At 36.9% G+C, this 19049-nt stretch overlaps 2 protein-coding genes across 4 annotated transcripts; both read left to right on the forward strand.

Moving 5' to 3' along the window:
• The first annotated feature begins 1806 nt into the window (after window positions 1-1806).
• LOC132308110 (short-chain dehydrogenase TIC 32, chloroplastic-like) lies at window positions 1807-9199 on the forward strand. 3 transcript variants are annotated; one of them, XM_059806100.1, is made up of 10 exons: window positions 1807-2115; window positions 2224-2290; window positions 3873-3958; window positions 5457-5517; window positions 5602-5810; window positions 6320-6438; window positions 6874-6969; window positions 7055-7130; window positions 7848-8001; window positions 8845-9199. In XM_059806100.1, exons 2-10 carry the CDS (start codon window positions 2255-2257, stop codon window positions 8995-8997), a joined length of 990 nt encoding a protein of 329 aa, XP_059662083.1. In that variant the 5' UTR covers window positions 1807-2115; window positions 2224-2254; the 3' UTR covers window positions 8998-9199. The 3 variants fall into 3 exon arrangements, with proteins under 3 accessions (XP_059662083.1, XP_059662082.1, XP_059662081.1); XM_059806099.1 differs by lacking the exon at window positions 3873-3958 and having other exon boundaries at window positions 5492-5517; XM_059806098.1 differs by lacking the exon at window positions 3873-3958 and having other exon boundaries at window positions 1808-2115; window positions 5489-5517.
• A 1919-nt stretch (window positions 9200-11118) lies between these two features.
• On the forward strand, window positions 11119-16867 carry LOC132309882 (uncharacterized). Its single transcript, XM_059808142.1, has 7 exons — window positions 11119-11531; window positions 11624-12082; window positions 12182-12264; window positions 12358-12623; window positions 12716-13107; window positions 16625-16687; window positions 16741-16867. The coding sequence occupies exons 1-7, from the start codon at window positions 11119-11121 to the stop codon at window positions 16865-16867; spliced, it is 1803 nt and encodes a 600-aa protein (XP_059664125.1).
• The last annotated feature ends 2182 nt before the right edge of the window (window positions 16868-19049 follow it).

Here is a 19049-nt window from a genome sequence, read left to right on the forward strand (position 1 = left end):
GGAGCCCCGGTGGGGCGGTAAAAATTGACATCCTTAAGTGGGGATGCATGTAAATTCGTTAAAACCATCAATCTAATGCAAATCATTTCAAATTTTATAGAAGACTAAAAACCAAAAGGAACCGAATCAATTTTTCATATTAAGGAATGGTTAATGTCATTCACATTAATATATTAATGGGTAAAATGCAAAAAAAATTGTTGAACTATATTTGTATTTGCAAATAACCCCTTTAACTATATTTTGTGTATAAAACTCTCTAAATGATCTCATTTTTATTGCAACATACCCCCAACTACTATACTATATTTCATTAAATGACCATAATGCCCCATCTTATTGAATTACATTTAATATATTTTTCTTATCTAAATAAATTATGAAAAATTTCATATTAATTTGATGAGATATTTTCATAAAATTTGCATAAATTTTCCTTTAAAATTTTTAATTAATTATTTAAATAAAAAATTTTAGTACAATTTTTTAAAAAAATTAATTTATTTTTTAATTTTTAATGAATATATTACATGAAAAGAAGGTATTTTTTTCAAAAGTATTTTATTAAATTTTCATCAATATATTGTATGAAAAAAATGATATTTTTTATGACAAAAATATTTAGATTGGTTATAATAAATTTTATTATAAATAATAAAGTTTAAATAATAAGTTAATCAATTTAGAAAATGGTAGTTACAAATCTATTTATCTATTTTTTCATTTTTATGATAAATTGATACTAAAAATAAAATTAAGGTAAATAATATAATTAATATTTACATAAGAGAAAATATAATAAAAATAATTTAATAAGAAATGAAAATTTTAATGAATAAGGGTAAAATAGTCTTTTGTGGTGGATTTGTCCTTAATTTCAACAAATTAATAATTCAAGGGTGGTTTTTAGTTCAAGGAGGTTATTTGCAAAAGGGCAATAATTTAAGGGAATTTTTTACACTTAACCCTATATTAATAAAATATTATTTATAATATTAGTTATTACCTAATTAATGTGATACTAGCATTTTCTAGAAACTAAAAATGCAATTTCAACTAGTAAATAAATTTGATTATATCTAGGCCATAAAAATTAATTTAAGTAAGACTTAATTTAATTAATATAACTATTGTTGGACTCTAGTACAATGTAAATTCAATTAATTTAATCGAAACATTCCAAAATGTTAACTAGAAAAAAAAATTTTAAAAATCCAAAATGTTCTTTTTATGGTTTGGATTGACTTGATTTATATAGTTATGTTTGGTTTTGTTTCAATTTGATTAAAAACCAAATCTACTACTTACCATTTAAATCATGTGCACTTTTAATTTTTACACTTCTTTCCTTTAATTCCACTTACTTCTTTTAAAATTCGAATTTGTCACAATCGGACCAATTTGTATATATTAACTATTATTTTAATAAAAAATAAATAAAATTATTCAACAAGACAATCACAAACTAACTTTGCAATTTTTTTTTTTTTTTTTTTTAATGATATCTCTTATTATTAGCTTTGAAAGAAAAACAATAAATAGAGACCTCAATAAATTACAATTCAATAATAGATAGTCTTTTCAATAAATTAAAATTACATTTCAATAATTTAAAAAAAAAAAAAAATAGTTTCTTTTTTACATAGGAGTATAAATTGTATAGCTTAACCAACAGGTAATGGGCCTAACCGTATCAACACAATGTTGGAAGGGCCGGGAGGCGTTATGACCATGTGGAGCGCTATAGCGCATCACTTAAATAGCCTGGTGGAATGCACAGCCTTGAGCCCGGCCCAATTGTCTCTCACTAGCGCACAGTTTTCAGTGTATTTCCAAGTAGAGGGAGACGAGCACAGCGTTCTCCACAGACCCAACGAGATGGCGATGAAGGAGTTGCGGGAGGCTCTGCATTTCGCTTGCACAGTCGAATTCTGGAGGATGGCGGTTTTATGGACTCTCTCTATCATCCTCTCCTATTTACATTTGTTCGCTCAAACGTTTCTCTCCCCAAATTCCGGGTCATACCCTCGTTGTTCTCCGCGTCCGGTGCCACCACCGGGAACTTCCTCCTCCGCCGCCCCTGCTCACGGAAGACCCGTATGCGTCATCACCGGCGTAAATCAACTATCTCCTTCCTTTCTCTTTACGACTAATTTCCAGGCGACGATTTCACTAAATTTGGAATTCTTATATTTGTTTGTTTGGTGGGGTTACTGATTGCAGGCGACGTCTGGTTTGGGTGCCGCTGCAGCAGATGCTCTTTCAAGGGAAGGCTTCTTCGTTGTTCTTGGTACTCTTCTTGTCTTCCTCCTCAATTTTATATTTTCATACAGATGTTTGTGGTATTTTAGTTAGTTCAATTTTGTGTGTTACATGTAATACCTTCATATTTTGCGAAAAACAACTTTCATGGTGGACCTGTCAGGCAATTGCTAGTCGGCAAACCAGGGCCAGCTTAATGACTTGATTGACTATTATATTTGCCTCTTATGAGTCTATTATTATCCTGCCATCGCAACCTATGTTCTGCCCCTGAAAAAGTGTGGTAAATCAACAATTATTTAGGGCAATGAATAATGGTGATCTATTGGGTTATGTGCTCCTGATTTTAGGAGAGATCATAAAACGATGCTTTTGGGGTGCTAGATGTGGATATTCTAGCGGGCTTTTGGGGTGCTAGATGTGGATATTCTAGCGGTTGGTCTGCGATGGATGCTACATTCTCTGTCATCATCATTGGCACCAGACCAGTTGGTTTGAGATGGATGCTACATTCTCTGTCATCGTCATTGGCACCACACCAGTTGAGCCGACTCCTATAACCGCCTCACTTGCACCATCATCAATCAATCTCCCACTATGATTACATGAGTTGCTAATTTCACTATTTTTACAATTGCACCCGCTTAGTAAATATTCTTTGAGGCATATCAACACTTGCAAGGCCAAGGCTCTTCTCTAGTTTGCTGCAGCTCTCTAACCTCTGCACAAGCATGCCTAACCTAGAGAATTACACTCCTTCATATTTGAAGGAGTATAACTCTCTAGGCATATCAATACTTGGAACGATCTCAGACCTCGCATAAGCAATTGAAGAAATTTTTAGAAAAAAAAGTTTCCTTTCTTTGGCATTTCATACCTGCCATCACTGGTACTCTTGTAAGGGCTATGTCCCCCTGCTATTGGATCAGGGTAACCAACGGACTTTTAATGGAGTTTAAAGGGCCCTTTATTATCCAGCAGCCGCTGTAGAACCTTATAGGTAGCCACTGTTCTTACTCGACCCCAAGATCTATTAGAACTCTGCTGGCTAAGAAATAGATGGACAAGAAAGGCCTGTTCATTACACAATGAGCATTGTTCGTGTTGCAGAAACTTGCTATTCTCTTATGTAGAGGCACTGTCTTGCCTCAATTTTTGCCATCAAAAAATTCCAACATTATATCCTTCCTGATGCTATACACATTTTCATGAAATGCAACCTGCTTTGGTATCTCCTCCCAAGATCTGCTCTTTTTTTACCACACATTGTAGTGGCATCTCCTTGCTGGGTTTGAAATGATTTGCATTACCCAAGGCCTTAGTGGTGGTCCTTGGTGGTGCTTCCATTCAATCTAACTAGCATAAGGGCCTGTTTGATTTCCTAATTCAACTCTGAATGCAGAAGACGGTAAGTGAATTTTAAGAATAATTGCTTTTGATAAAATTTTAGGATATCACTTGACATGGTAAGTACCACTTAAAAGAGGCCAATTTTTTAAGCAATAAAAAGGTTAGTTATCGCTTATCGCAGAAGACGATAAGTGTTTAGGTTTTAAAACTAATTTTTGAATGACTACTCTACCCCCAAATAATCACATTCTCTCTTCTAGGCTTCTCTCTGTGATTTCTGTAAGGCTTCTCTCTGCAATTTCTGTAAGGCTTCTCTCTGCGATTTCTCTCTGCGTCTGGAAACAAAGTGAGTTCTCTCGTTGAAAAACTCTTTTATATATATTTGGTTGGTTGTTATTATTATTTTTTTTTACTTTTACATAATAGAACAAAATCTTTAAAAAAAAAGAAAGAAAAAATTTACCAAATTCCCAAATAAAATAAAATAATAATTCTACTTATTATCTTTTAAACACGGGCTCTTTAGGTTACCTATTCAGATTTGTGATGTTGTGACCCGAATTTGGTACCCGACGATAAATTTTTGAACCCTTTTTACTCATGAGTCGTGGACCCTAATTAGTCTCTTGTAGCACGATATATAAGGGTGCTTAGGGTTTGGAGTGGTGGAAGAGAGAGACTCTGAAATTCGTACAGAAATAGAGTGAGGGGCTGAAAACTTGTAATCTCCGATTTTACACATAGTGAAAACTTTTGTCGGAGCTCAACCGTGAATGTAGGTTGTTGCCAAATCACGTATAAATCTTTGTGTTTTTTGTGTGATGTGTTTACTTTTCTGCCGTGATTCTTGATTTTATCTTATGTTCGTTACATTTGGCATAACTAGATTGATTCACTATAGAACGCAATTATTTATATAATGGAATTTATTCCTAGATAAGAAATATTTTTCACCTACTTTCTTTAATATTTTTACCACCCTTTTCAATACCATACATAAATATTATGTAATCCAAAACCCATATATTTTAAATTTTCATCACTTATTTATATAATAGAATTCTATTCCTAGATAAAAATTCTTTTTCACGCACTTTCTTTGTAACACCCTTTTCAATACCCTACATAAATACTATGTAATCCAAAACGCATATATTTTAAATTTTACTTTCTTTAATCTTTGTAACACCCTTTTCGATATCCTACATAAATGTTATGTAATCCAAAACCCATATATTTTAAATTTTCATCAATTTATTTATATAATATAATTCTATTTTTAGATAAGAATTATACTTTTTTATGATTAGATTTGACATTAATATTCATTGTTAAATTGATATATTTCATTGAGTGAATGTGGTTGTTTTATTAATATTTTTATATTATAAATATAAAATTGTTATAAGTACCTGATATTGAGGGCAAAAATGTAATTTGTACAACTTTTAGACTTCAGCTTTTGTATATAACAAACAATCTTAATGAATTTAGTGCTTAAAATTAAAACATTATCAAACAGGTTTTCAAATTAATATATTCAGCACTTGAAATTTCAGTGCTTAAAATTTAGTACTTGAAATTTTCATTTTTATTAAACAGCACCTAAAATATTGTTGTTGTTCTGGATGCTTAGGCAATGCTTTTTATTTTTATTTTTTTAATGAAGTTATAAAAATAAAGAAGAAGAAGTCATCTTCTATAAAGCACAACTGCTTTTCATTTGTTGATCTGACAGAATTAATAGATGTCTACATTGTGGTTGTTTCCTTGCTATTTAGATCACTGAAGAACCATTTGCTCTTCCATCTCTACAAACTCTTCTTATTTTGGCAAAATATCAGATGTGTAACTGGAATTCGTTTGATGCCTGCAGCAGGAAGATCATCTCATCTCTTGTCTAAGGTGTAGTGCGTGTACTTAGGTTACTGCTATCTGTATGTCTTTCCACTTTCTTCTTTTCTTGATCATCTTTCCTGGTTGTTGCAGGCTATATCTAATATCAGAAAACGAAACAGAGGTGCTGATCTCAAAGCTTTTGAAGTTGATTTATCATCCTTTCAGTCCATCCTGAACTTTAAAGACTCCCTTCAGCAGTGGCTTTTGGATTCAGATATGCATTCTTCAATTCAACTTCTGATAAATAATGCTGGGATACTGGCAGCATCAGGCAGATCCACCGCTGAGGGCAATGATATGTAATTATTTCCATATATTTATCTGCCTTTTTCAAAATTTGTTGGCTTCACTGTGCTGCTCAATTAACATTAGAAGTTTTTACTTGCAACACAGACACGCATGAACGAAAAGTACAACTTTACCATGTGTAGTTCCATCTTGACCAGACATGAAGACCACGTGACACCAAGTTCTTTCTGTTACGTTTTTGATTTGTATAGTGTTGCGTAGAACTAAGCAGAGTTATCGGTAAAGTTGGTGCTTTTAGAACTAAATGTAGCCGGATCTTGCTCTTTCAACTTAATCCTTAAAAGCTTTAACCCCTAATTGGATTGTGTTCATCTTTTTACCATGCACTAAAATGTTGGCATTGGTTTTTTTACATGTAAAAAGTGACTTTGGACTGTGGCATGCCAATTAAAGTAAATAAAGCATCTTATTCTCTGTGCTGTTTTGTTCTGCATCAGAGGTTCTTATGTTCCTGAAGAACTCTGTATTGCATGCTAATAGTCATTCCTATCTTTTTCAGGATGATGGGAACCAATTATATTGCTGCATTTTGTCTCACCAAAGTTCTACTACCGCTTCTGGAAAACAGCCCTGCTCCTTCCCGGATTGTTAACGTCACTTCCTTTACACATCGGAATGGTGAGATTTTATGATATGTTGAAGAAAATTTCATTAAATAGTCAGTTGTTTTGGTTTTTGACGATAACTTGCATATGAACCTCACTGAGACGAGATAACCTTGTATTCTGACATTTGTCAGCTCAGTTTAGGCCTTTCTTCTTCACTCTTGTTGATCATTGCTTTTATTCCTTTACACTTGTATCTAGGACCCTGTATGGATGTTACTGTTAGCTTCTGATACATAAAGCGTGTTACATGGTGTGCCTTGGAGAAAATAAACTGTGGTACGGATGTCAGTGCCTAAAAAGTTGTCTGACATACGTGTTGGTGTCTCCAACAGACAAAATATGATAAAATAGTTCCTCTTGTTGCATCCTATTTACATGGTGATTAACTCTTACAGGCCATACTCTAATAAAATGAAAATTGATTTTTTTTTTTTTTTTCTGTCAGTATTTGACATACAGGTTGACAAGGCAACTGTTTCTGGGAAGCTTTTCTCAAAACTAGAATGTTATCCTTATGCTCATATTTATGAGTATTCGAAAGGTAAGCTGCATGCGTCACATATAATGTTTTCTTGATATTTCATTAAATCGTTTCTAACTAACAAATGCCAAGCTTCTGTTGATAGCATGCCTACTTCTGTTTTCATATGAGCTTCATCGTCAATTTGTCCTGGTGGGAAAATCTCATCAAGTTTCCGTTAGGTATGTGTTTTATATTCTTTGTTTTCTACTTAGCTAGTACTTTTTTAAAAAAATATTAAAAATAAAGTAAATTTATGAATAGGGATTTACTTGTATGGTAATAGATTTTATTTTTTGCTTATTTAGTTATTTATTGTGTGGCTGGAAATATTTAAAAGAAATGCAAAATTGCTTTGACGTGTTTCAGAAACAAATGTTGGTTTGTTCTACCTAATTGTCTCAACCGTGTAAAATTGTTGTGCATTTATGTCAAAGGAGTTCCTGTTTCATCCTAGTTGGTCTGTTTGGTGGGAAAATAGATGAGACCAGGGGTGTGGTTGAGAGGAGAAAAAGGCAGAGGGATTCATGATTTCTTGAGAAAATTATAAAAATTGAAATTTCTTAAAATCATTTAATTAAAATTGCTGATTTCTTTAGAAAGTTATGAAATTTCTGAAACAATACATCAAGCATTTTTCGGAATTTATCCCATTAAAATACTTATCTTTATGCATTATGTGGTATCCTAATTATTTATGTGTAGCCCTTGTCATCTATTAGTGTCATGCTTCAGACAACATGATTTTGTTTTTAGGTAGTTTTGATCCATGTACATTTTTTATGTTGTCTTCTAGTTGTATAATAACATTGTTATGTTTCTTCTCGAAAGGGCAATATTTTTTACCTTGCTTTCATTTCGTCCAATTGCTTAATTTTTGTGTCTTTCCAATGATGAAGTGCTGCTGATCCTGGAATAGTGAAGACAAACATCATGCGAGAGATTCCTTCTTGTCTCTCACAGGTGGCTTTTTTGGTGTTAAAACTTCTAGGCCTTCTGCAATCCCCTGAGAATGGGGTCCATTCTATTCTTGATGCAGCTCTTGCTCCTGCAGTAAGTTCTTCCTAACTGTAATTATTGGCAGTTGCTTCATGGGAATTTCATCTATTTATTATTATGTTTTTTCATGTTATTTTTTCAGTTTAATATTTACATGTTTTCTTGGACTTCCTACATCAGCCCGTGATTTTCTGAGTTACTGATCAACCTCATGCTTTGTCCAACATAAATATGTGTTGTTCTTCATAAAGCAAACAAAGTTGCTGCTCAATGCAGTAACCAACATCACTGTGTGTGACCTGTTAGTATTAAATAATGTTAAATAAATCAGCAGTCAACACCCTGAGTCAATTAATTTCCAATATAATCTTCAAATTTTGTGGAGCAGGATTTACTTCTTTGTCCCTGGACAAAGTGGAGTTCTGTTAATTTTCTTTTTTAAATGAAGTTACAGAAAGTAACAAAATTCACCATGTTTATGATGGATAGAAGCCTCTACTCATCTGGATGGTGAGGCAATAAGTAGTCAAGATTTTTTTGATATTGAAATTACATGGAGAAACAAATATAATTGCTTAAGTTTATTTTTCCTTGTCTAACTTGGGGCATTCTATAAATAAAAATAAATAAAAAAGAAGAGAAAAACTGTGGAAATGAGACATCTTAATGAAATGAAAGAAGATTTTGACTTTTGAGGCAAAGATAGGTGGCTGTTGGATAAAATGTACCATAGGATAGTGGGTTCCGTGATTCTCTGTGATTTCTTGAGGCGATTTACTCACCAAACAAGGACCTGAGCTTTTGCTCCATGTTCAACTATTATTGTGGTAAAACGCTTCCTGGATAGTATGAGTTGATCTGTTGTTTTTGAGCCCATTAGTTGTCTGTTGATTTCAGGGAACATCGGGAGTCTACTTTTTTGGCGGAAATGGTAGGACTATCAAATCTTCTGCACTTTCTTACGACACCAAACTTTCAAAGGAACTTTGGGCTACTTCTTGCAATCTATTCTTCGAATTGCAGCTGTCCTCCGAGGAAACTTCCACTTGAATAGGAGACGTACATTTGTAGTGAGTAATTGGCTTCATAGGCAATGAAATATATGTAGAAGGCTGTGAGAGCTTGCTTTGAATTTATGTTATCTTCTCTGTAATATAGTAGTTCAAAAAGGAAAACAAAGTGTACTAACCACCGCGACACTTTGGAACTCCAAGTTATCAGTGGAATATATATTACATGATTGTTTGTTCCACATTAGAGTGTTTAAAAAGTGCCACTACTGATGTTCACAATTTTTTGCAATGAGCCAACATTTTGAAGAGATTGAGGATGTCAGGAACTTTGACTCAACGAGGCATGGTTGGGATATTATTAGGATTGAATTCCAACATTTTTTTTTAAAGAAGTTTGAACATTGTCGTCAACTCTCATAATTGGAAGGGGACACTTCGAAGAATTGAGGATATCAGTTACTTTAAATTGGAAGAGATATTGATAGAATATTGGACGATTTATTTCTAATTTTAAAGAAATACATCGTTTGTCCAACAAGAAGAGAGAATCTATTTTTCAACTACTTTGAACCGGCTAAATGAAGTGATTGAATATATGAATTATTATTACCTTTAACTCTTAATGAATATGTTTAAATATTTAATAAATGGGGATGCAAATAAATTGAGTCATGCCACGTTCAAGACTTTTAAGAGTCCTTTCAATTAAGCGCGTGGGAGGGAGAGGTTTTGAAGGCCTTACACGTGGTTGGCGTAGAAGATTGGGCCGTTCAAAGTGGATGACAGCTGCATCCACTTTTATTTCAAATTCTTGGGCTCCGAATAAAAGCAAGGCCGATTTTGGGGTTAAGTCGGTAGTTGGGTCTAATAATGGGCTGAGGGTTAAGGCTTCTGGATCCAACTCATTTTCTCCCTCCTGTGGGCCTGTGGTTGGCAAGCCTGGCCTGATTTATGAAGAAAATTTGTCATCTGCTGGGCCAGATGGAGGTGGTGCGGCCCAATCATTGGATGTTGTATGTTGTGGACAAGGACCCATTGTTGTGGGTTGTGAATTGAAGAAAGGATCAGGTTCTATTAATGTTTCTTCTGGGCCAGTGTTGGGCAACAGGTTTGGGCCTTTATGTGATGGTGTTGATAACATCGACGTTCAGCCGAACAAAGATCTTCTTGAAGGCTCTAGAAGAAGTCGACGTGCTAAGGGACAGGTGCAGGGACACCGCATGAAGAAGAAAGTGATATTTCCCCCTGTGCGCAAAAAATGGTCTCGAAAGGAAAAGCAGAAGTGGATTCCGGTTTCGCAGTTCACATCTGGATCGGGTATGTCTTTTGATTCGCCTAATCACTCTCCGTCTCTCCCTTCTTCTTCTACTTTTCATCCTCGAAAGAGCTTGGTGCTGAAAAAGAGAGTTGTGTCTTCTGTGTCAAAATGCTTGTCTCCGGTTTTTGAAAGGGAGCCGGTGCTTGGTCTTGAGAAAAGACCTGGTGACGATGGTGATTTTGAGATGGGTTCTACTCGGTTGTGTGATGTTAACAGTGACGGATTTACTGTGTGTGTGGGTCGGGATGTGAAGATAAGGATTGATGATGTTTCAGCTGCTGTGCTCTTGAACGAGTTGAGAGCTCATCTTGTGTCGAAGGGATCTGTTACTGAACGGAATGATCATTTGGCCGATGAGGTGTTTGGAACCCCTTTTTCTTGTTGCTCTCCATCTTTATCATCTGTTGAGTATAGGGAGGATGGGTCGTGTTCCTCTGATCATGGGGATGCGGGCATGGTTTTGTGGAACGGATGTGAGTCTGATGTTGATTTGCTTACTCCTTTGGCAGTTGTTAGACAAGAAGAGAATTATGCGGAAGGAAGGGGATTTGATGCAGGGTTGGCTGATTTGGAGAATGATTGGATGAAAGAAAATGGTGTCGAGATAGGTTCTCTTTTGGGTGTGTCATTTGAGGGTCAGATGGAGGAGGCGACTAATCTATTCCTAGATGTTCTTAATGCTCAGTTTGCTGATAGAATAGATTGTAGGGGGAGTGCTCCAGTGGTGAGAGAGGAGAGAGGGGATCCAAGTCCCTCGACTGTTGTTACTTATGAAAGGAGGAGGAGGGGGGCTAGAGAGAGGGCCAGTGGGAGGAGGGGTGAGACGGTCAATTCTATTTTATGAAGCTTCAAATTCTCTCATGGAATGTCCGGGGTCTTAACGATCAGGCTAGAAGGAAAGAGGTGAAATCGTTGATTCGGAAAGCGGGTGGTCATCTTGTATGTCTTCAAGAAACAAAGATTGCTTCTATGACGGATATGATTGTTCGAAGTTTGTGGGGTGGGAGATTCGTGCAGTGGTGTGTCTTGGATGCGATTGGCTCATCGAGTGGTATCCTGATTATGTGGGATGTCCGTTGGATCTCTTTGTTGGATTCTCAGGTTGGGTGTTTCTTGGTTTCCTGTTTTCTATCCATGGTGGAGGATGGCTTTCGGTGGGTTTTTTCTGGAGTCTATGGGCCTACGGAGGATTATGAGTGCCATTTGTTTTTGGAGGAGCTGGGGAAGATTCGTAGGCGATGGTCGTTGCCTTGGTGTATCGGGGGGGCAGATGGACAACTGATATGATGGCTTTTTCAGAGTTTATTGATGCTTACTGTTTGTTTGATTTGCCTTTGGTGGGTAGGTCTTTCACTTGGTCCAGTGGTCGATCTCCTCCTTCTCTTTCTCGTCTTTATAGATTCTTGGTGTCGAGTGATTGGGAGGAGAAGTTTTCTGATGTTGTTCAGACCATCTTGGCTCGTCCTTTATCTGATCATGTTCCGTTGCTGTTGGACTGTGGCGGGCTGCATAGCAGAAGATCCCCATTTCGATTTGAGAATATGTGGCTCCAGGCTGAAGGTTTCTTGGAGCGAGTTCGATCCTGGTGGGGGGGGTATGGAGTGGTTGGCACTCTGAGTCATTTTTTGGCAGGCAAGTTGCGTTGTTTGAAGAATGATCTCAAAGTCTGGAATAAAGAGGTGTTTGGTAACTTAGTCTGGAGAAAGAATCGGGTTCTCTCTGAGATAGCTGACATTGATAAGATGGATAATCAGGGTCTTTTGACGGGTCCTTTGAAACTTAGGAGGGTGGAGTGTCAAGCAGAGTTTGCTGAGATTGCTGTTATGGAGGAGATTTCATGGAGATAGAAATTTAGAGCTTTGTGGCTTAAAGAAGGTGACAATAACATTAAATTCTTTCATAGACTTGCCAATGCTCACAGAAGGGGCAACCACATTAGGAGGATTAGGGTGGATCGGGTGTTGATTAATAAAGAGGAGGAGATTAGTAAGAGCTTTTCTGAGTACTTTTCGACTTTGTTCACTGAGTCAGCCGATTAGCGTCCTTTGCTTGATGGGCTTCATTGCGATTCTATTTCAGGAGAGGGGGGCTCTGTTTTGGAAGAGCCTTTTTCAGAAGAGGAAGTTTTCTCTGCTCTGAAGAGCTGTAATGGGGATAAAGCTCTTGGACTGGATGGTTTTACTATGAGGTTCCTTTTGCAATGTTGGAAGGTGGTTCGTGAAAAGGTGACGGGCTCTTTTCATGCCTTCCGTGCGCAGGGCTCTTTTGAGAAAAGTTTGAATGCAACTTTTATTGTTTTTATTCCGAAGAAGGGAGAGGCAATGGATGTTAGAGACTTCCGCCCTGTTAGTTTGGTGGGATGTTTTACAAGTTGATTGCAAAAGTCTTAACTTCTAGGTTGAAAAAGGTGATGGATGGTGTCATTTATGAGTCTTAGAATGCTTTTGTGGGAGGTCGGCAGATCTTGGATTCTGTTCTTATTGCTAGCGAATGTGTTGATTCCCGTTTGAGCAGCGGTGTTCCGGGTGTTCTTTGTAAGCTAGATATTGAAAAGGCATACGATCATGTGAGCTGGAGTTTCCTTCTCTACTTGTTAGAGAGGATGGGATTCGGTGGGCGGTGGAGGAGATGGATTCTTTTTTGCTCCTCTAGCGCTTGTTTCTCTGTCCTTGTGAATGGAGCGCTGACGGGTTTCTTCTCTAGCTCGAGGGGTTTGAGACAAGGGGACCCGCTTTCCCCTTTCTTGTTCCTTTTTGTGATGGAGGCTCTTAGCAGATTGCTAAAGAGGGCTATGGAGCTGGGTTTTTTGAGAGGCTTTCGGGTGGGCAGGTGTGATACCCCCAGATTTTCGGATGCGGGTTGGCCAGGCCCACGCCCGATAACCCAAGGATATCAAATTAATTAGCAATTTAACGAACACAGAATACAATATAGGAAACAGGAATAAATAAAATTTTGCTGAAAAGAACTAAAATGAAAATCCTTTAATGGAAAAACCTCCGAATAAACTTCATATGCAAGAACTAGTTTGTATACACCAACTTCTCCTTTACTTCTAATACAACTCGGGAATCCATCTCGTGGACCCCTACTAAAAATATTCCAATACTGAACATGAACAACTGCAAAGACAACCAACGATCATAATAAGAAGAAAATACTCCTACGTCGTCGGTGGAGTGAATAACTGTATCTGCTCAGCACGATCAAGCTCTTAGCCTGGAACTGACGAACAACTGTAAAAATAAGAGTGGGTCAGGCCCACATGCAAGTTCTATCCTAACTGCAATCCAGACGGTGACCCGATACGCAGATACACCCTAGATATCTCAGCAATAGCTATCTAGTCCATACATATATAAATATCCACACTAAGGGACATTCACTGGACTATGTAGGGGGTTTCAACCTGAATAGAAGGCAACATGCAAAAACGCACCCAAAGGTGGGCATGAGTACCTAGACCTAACAGGGTACACCTCAACCTATTATAGCCAGCTACGCATCCACTGCATATATGCACCCTAACCAACGAGTCTGAGACTCAAGCTCAACTCGTGGTACCATAAACATATATATAAAGTCCGTCCAAATCCAGGGTATGCAGTTCAAATATTTACTAAACTGACATACAATAAACCAACTAGTTAGTCACTCAACTTATTTAATGGATATGACTTAACTACCATCCGTTAATCCAGGAAGTCATCCAACTTGGTTACAGCTGATCTGACTTAGTCACAATTAGGATTCGATATCTTTCAATCCATTCCATTAATCCATTAGGTTAGGTTTATGCGTTTTGAGCTAAACCGTCCCTAGTATGTCACCGTCCCATACCGGTACATACAATCCTCCATATCCATGTAAATTACAACATATATAACAGTTCAATAATTTACAGACCCATAAACCACCATCCAAGTAATTGCAGAAAAATATTTAAAGCTTCAGCAACTTAAATCCAAGCATTTAACCATATAGTTGCAGGAGACGATTTAATAAATCAACAACTAACATCCAGAGCATGTATAGACCAAATTTAATATGTCAGGGACTCCATCATGCATGTGAATAGGTTAAATAATCCTATTATTATCCAATAAATTGCTAAAACAATTTTAGAAGATTGTTTAATATTTCCGTAATTTAAATCCAAGCATTAACCATATAGTTGTAGGAAACGATTTAATAATTCAGCAACTAGCCTCCTAAGCATGCATAGATCAAAATTAATAATTAAATGACCTTATCATGCACTTGAATGCATTCTAAAACAAGTTTTATAAACACATTATATTCCATCAAATTGCTGAAATTTAATTCAACAATTCATTTATCTTCCATTTGTTAACAATATAGGGAGTGTCTTAATTTTTTACACTGTTTGCCCCGACAATTTAGAATTAAACCCTAATCAATTTAAGGTCCTAATAACACCCAAATTCAGCCTTCTAAGCTTTCTGTGGAACCCCAGACCCAACAGATTTAAAACCCATGCCCAATAGTAAGCACAGTACGTAGAAAATTTAAAAAAAAATTAAAACAAATCGTAAAATAAAAAGGGAGCCTGCTCCATCAAAATTAATAATTAAATGACCTTATCATGCACTTGAATGCATTCTAAAACAAGTTTTATAAACACATTATATTCCATCAAATTGCTGAAATTTAATTCAACAATTCATTTATCTTCCATTTGTTAACAACATAGGGAGTGTCTTAATTTTTTACACTGTTTGCCCCGACAATTTAGAATTAAACCCTAATCAATTTAAGGTCCTAATAACACCCAAATTCAGCCTTCTAAGCTTTCTGTGGAACCCCAGACCCAACAGATTTAAAACCCATGCCCAATAGTAAGCACAGTACGTAGAAAATTAAAAAAAAAATTAAAACAAATCGTAAAATAAAAAGGGAGCCTGCTCCAAATTTTGGAGCAGGCTCTTTTTCAGCCTAGAGCCGGCTCTAGGACTCCTTAGAGCCGGCTCTACTTGTTGTGGGAGCCGGCTCCCACTTCTACGGAGCCGGCTCTCACCTCCTTTGAGAGCCTTCAGTCCCCGGTGCTTCGTTTCAGTCTGTTTGCTCTGTCTCTGGACCATTCCTACCACTCTGTTGATTTCTAAAACTCATCTTAAGAGTCTTATAGCACCCTAGTAACACTCCCATGATTCGTTTACAGAAGTTGAAATCAAAATAAAACTAAATCTGTTATCGAAACGAAACATGCTTTCGGAATAAAACTGAAACTATTTTGCAATATCAATTCCATTCCAATCCCCTCTGTTCCTCTTCACTACTGAACTTAGGAGTCTTAACTAATCCCAGTAGCATCCCAATCATTCTTTTACAGTTGTTGAAAGAAAATACAGTAACTAAAATTCCAATAGAATTTACATGCTTTAAGAAAACAAACTAAACAGACTTGCACGAATTGTAACAGATTTAATTTCAACAACGAACAGCCATCAATATAGCATATATTAACCATGTAAATTCCAGTTCCTGATTAATTAAACCCTAGAGATTATCTAGGTGCACAGAACACAGGGCAAAGGGAGAGAGACAGAATAGAACTTGCCTCTGTGGTCTTTGAATAAAAACCTTGTCGCCGTCTTCTAAGGTTTTCCGACGACATCCAATTCATTGTCAATCTCCTATTGTGCAACCTTCCCTCCTCCTAGGCCCGTCCTTTAATCCGCAGTAGAAACCCTAACAACAAATCCCTCTGTTTTCCTTACAGTTTTCTCTCTCTGTTTTCACGTCCCTCTATATGCTCACTGTTCGTGAATAGGGTTGGTGCTTTTAACCCTAAGCAGATTTATAACAGTATATATAGGCATATATACCCTACGTCTATTTACATTAAGGATGGACACCCAACTAAACCCTAATCAACCCAATAACGTGGTCCATCAAACTAAAACCCTAATTTACATTAAAATGAAATACATTAATAATTTAACCTAACAAGACATTAAAAAATTTACAACTAATTTAATTAAATAAATAAAAACAATTAACCAATTAATGCAAATAATTAGACAAAAACAAAATAATCAATTACACAACCAATCCAAGTAAAGAAAACAATTAACCAATTAAACACAAAACAGAAACCACATAACACATATAGTCACGTAAGTAACTAAAATGCACAAAAATAAAAATGTAAATTCCAATTATATCCTTTACAAAATTAGGGGTATTACAGCAGGGATGTTGCTAGTTAACTGGAGGTTTCTCATTTGATGTTTACAGATGACGCTATTGTGTTTTGTGATACGGATGCGTCCCAGCTGAGGTATTTGAGATGTGTTCTTATTTGGTTTCAAGTTGTTTCTAGCCTTAAGGTTAATGTTGGAAAGAGTATTCTTGTGCCTGTTGGGGATGTTCCGGAGATTGAGTTGTTTGTTCACATCCTTGGATGTTGCACTGGCTCTTTTCCTATTTCTTATTTAGGATTGCCTTTGGGTGCCCCTTCGAGATGTGTGGGGAGCTGGGATCCGGTTGTGGACATAGTCGAGAGGAGGTTGGCGGGTTGGAAAAAGCAGTACCTGTCCAAGGGGGGTCGGGTTACCCTGATTAAAAGCACCATTTCTAGCCTTCCTACATACTTCTTGTCTCTGTTTCAGATTTCTTCTTCAGTGGCTGAGAGAATTGAAAGATTGCAGTGCAACTTCCTTTGGGGGGGGGGGGGGGGGAGGTGAAGTGTTCAAATTTCACTTGGTTCGATGTGAACAAGTGTGCCGTCTAATTCGATTTGGAGGCTTAGGGTTTCGGAGGTTGTTACCTTTTAATAAGACTCTTCTTGGTAAATGGCTCTGGAGGTTTGGGATCGGGATCGGGATCGAGAGGCATTGGTTATGGAGGAAAGTTATTGCTAGCAAATTTGGGGAAAGTCGTGGTGGGTGGTGCTCCCTGGAGATGCGTGGTCCAAGGGGGGTGAGAGTTTGGCATTTCATTCGGAGGGGTTGGGATGATTTCTGCAAGCATGTTTGATTTCCTATTAAAGATGGAAGGAGGATCAGTTTTTTGATGGATCTCTGGTATGGGGATCTCCTTCATGTTCTCGCGTTCTCACAGCTCTATAGGATTGCTTCCATTGACAGGCCATGGTTGTTGACTGTTATCATCTTGATAACGGGAGACTGTTTTGGAATGTTCGTTTCAGGAGGCATTTTCAGGATTGGGAGATCGAGGATGTTTCTTGTTTTCTGGAGCTGTTGTATAGCCAGGTGATTTCTTTTGGGGGATCGGATTGGTGGTTCTGGATTCCTACCTCGCATGGCCTTTTTGAGGTTAGGTCCTTTTTCAGATGCCTTTCGGTTGGTCATGGAGATCCCTTCCCTTGGAAGTCTATTTGGCGGTTAAAGGCTCCCCGCAAGGTCGCCTTTTTTGCTTGGACCTCTGTTCTGGGTAAGATTTTAACCTAGGATAATCTGAGGAGGAGGAATCAGGTGGTGGTTAATCACTGTTACATGTGTCTGTGTAATGAGGAATCTGTTGATCACCTCCTTTTACATTGCAGCATGGCCAGAGATTGTTGGGATTTGATGCTTCGTTTATTTGGGGTTCATTGGGCCATGCATTTTTCCTTTAGAGGGTTAATTGAGGCTTGGAGAGGCGTCTCTGTTGGGGCTGGCATTAGGGATGCTTGGAGGGCTACGCCGCTTTGTATCTGGTGGTGTATTTGGCTTGAGAGAAATAGGAGATATTTTGACGGAAAAAAGAAGCATGTTTCTATGTTTAAGTTCTCTGTTATTTCTACTCTTTTTTGTTGGGTTTCAGGGAGAGATTATGATCTATGGAGGAAATTATTGTTTTTTTGACCTCTCTGAAGGTTTAAGGCGCCCTTTGACCCTTGTGTTCTTTTTGTTTCTTTCGGTTTCGCTCCCCTTTCTGAGCGTTTTTAATAAAATCTTACTTATCAAAAAAAAAAAAAAAAATTTAGCCCATGTCAAACTTGGTTTTGGCTCATTTAAAGTTAATAATAATAATTTTTTTTTTTTTCTTTTTTTTTCTAAGTATGTTTTTAATTTGATTTCTATAGTATTTTCTTTTTGCATGTCAATAACAATAGGTGTGGAACTTTCAAAATCATAAGAAAAATATTAAATATGTTTTTATACACAGAATTGCTCAATCTCTCGGGCTCGTGTTATTTGTCTAGGGTAGGATTTGAGCCCTTTTTTTATTTTTTTTTTATTTTTAAATACCAGGAAGGAGGGGGGAGGATGGGTGAGAGCTTCTACCAATTAGACTACCCAGCTCATCCAAATTTGAGTAGTTTACTTTATCAAATTGTTATTTGTTGATTTCTTCTATTTTTAGTTTGAGAAAGAATGAGATGTTCAGCATGAAAAATAATAATAATAATAATAAAAAGTTGTTCCGCGCATGGAACACAACCCCATGAGGGTATATAAAATACTCCTATAAGGCATAACTAGGGTCCATAGAATATAATGCATCACTCGATCAATTCGGGAAATAGCATAAGAAATATAGTAAACATGTTTTTATACACGCAGTTGCTCAATCTCTTGGGCTCGTGCTATTCGTCAAGGGCAGGATTCGAGTCGCTTATTATTGTTATTATTATTATTATTATTATTACATGTCAACGAGGAGGAAGGATGGGTGAGTGTCTCTACGAATCAAGCTACGTAGCTCATCCCGATTTGAATAGTTTACTTCCTCATGTTGTTATGTGTGGAGCACGTGACCCGAATATATAAACTACAGGATGTGTCGTGATGAGGGTTTGT

This window comes from Cornus florida, unplaced genomic scaffold (assembly GCF_030987335.1).
Source record: "Cornus florida cultivar Cherokee Brave unplaced genomic scaffold, ASM3098733v1 CherokeeBrave_3.0.0_Hap2_Chr05, whole genome shotgun sequence".
In the NCBI taxonomy this organism is placed as follows: domain Eukaryota; kingdom Viridiplantae; phylum Streptophyta; class Magnoliopsida; order Cornales; family Cornaceae; genus Cornus; species Cornus florida.

Excerpts from the sequence above, each read along its gene's own strand:
- LOC132308110 (XM_059806098.1), top strand. The coding sequence starts at position 1,879 with ATGGCGATGAAGGAGTTGCGGGAGGCTCTGCATTTCGCTTGCACAGTC. Across the intron at positions 2,291-5,488 it reads AGGCTTCTTCGTTGTTCTTG|CAGGAAGATCATCTCATCTC; the intron begins GTACTCTTCTTG and ends TGATGCCTGCAG. Across the intron at positions 6,970-7,054 it reads TATTTATGAGTATTCGAAAG|CATGCCTACTTCTGTTTTCA; the intron begins GTAAGCTGCATG and ends TTCTGTTGATAG.
- LOC132309882 (XM_059808142.1), top strand. The coding sequence starts at position 11,119 with ATGAAGCTTCAAATTCTCTCATGGAATGTCCGGGGTCTTAACGATCAG. Across the intron at positions 11,532-11,623 it reads AGGCGATGGTCGTTGCCTTG|GTCTTTCACTTGGTCCAGTG; the intron begins GTGTATCGGGGG and ends TTTGGTGGGTAG. Across the intron at positions 12,265-12,357 it reads TAATAAAGAGGAGGAGATTA|GAGAGGGGGGCTCTGTTTTG; the intron begins GTAAGAGCTTTT and ends ATTCTATTTCAG.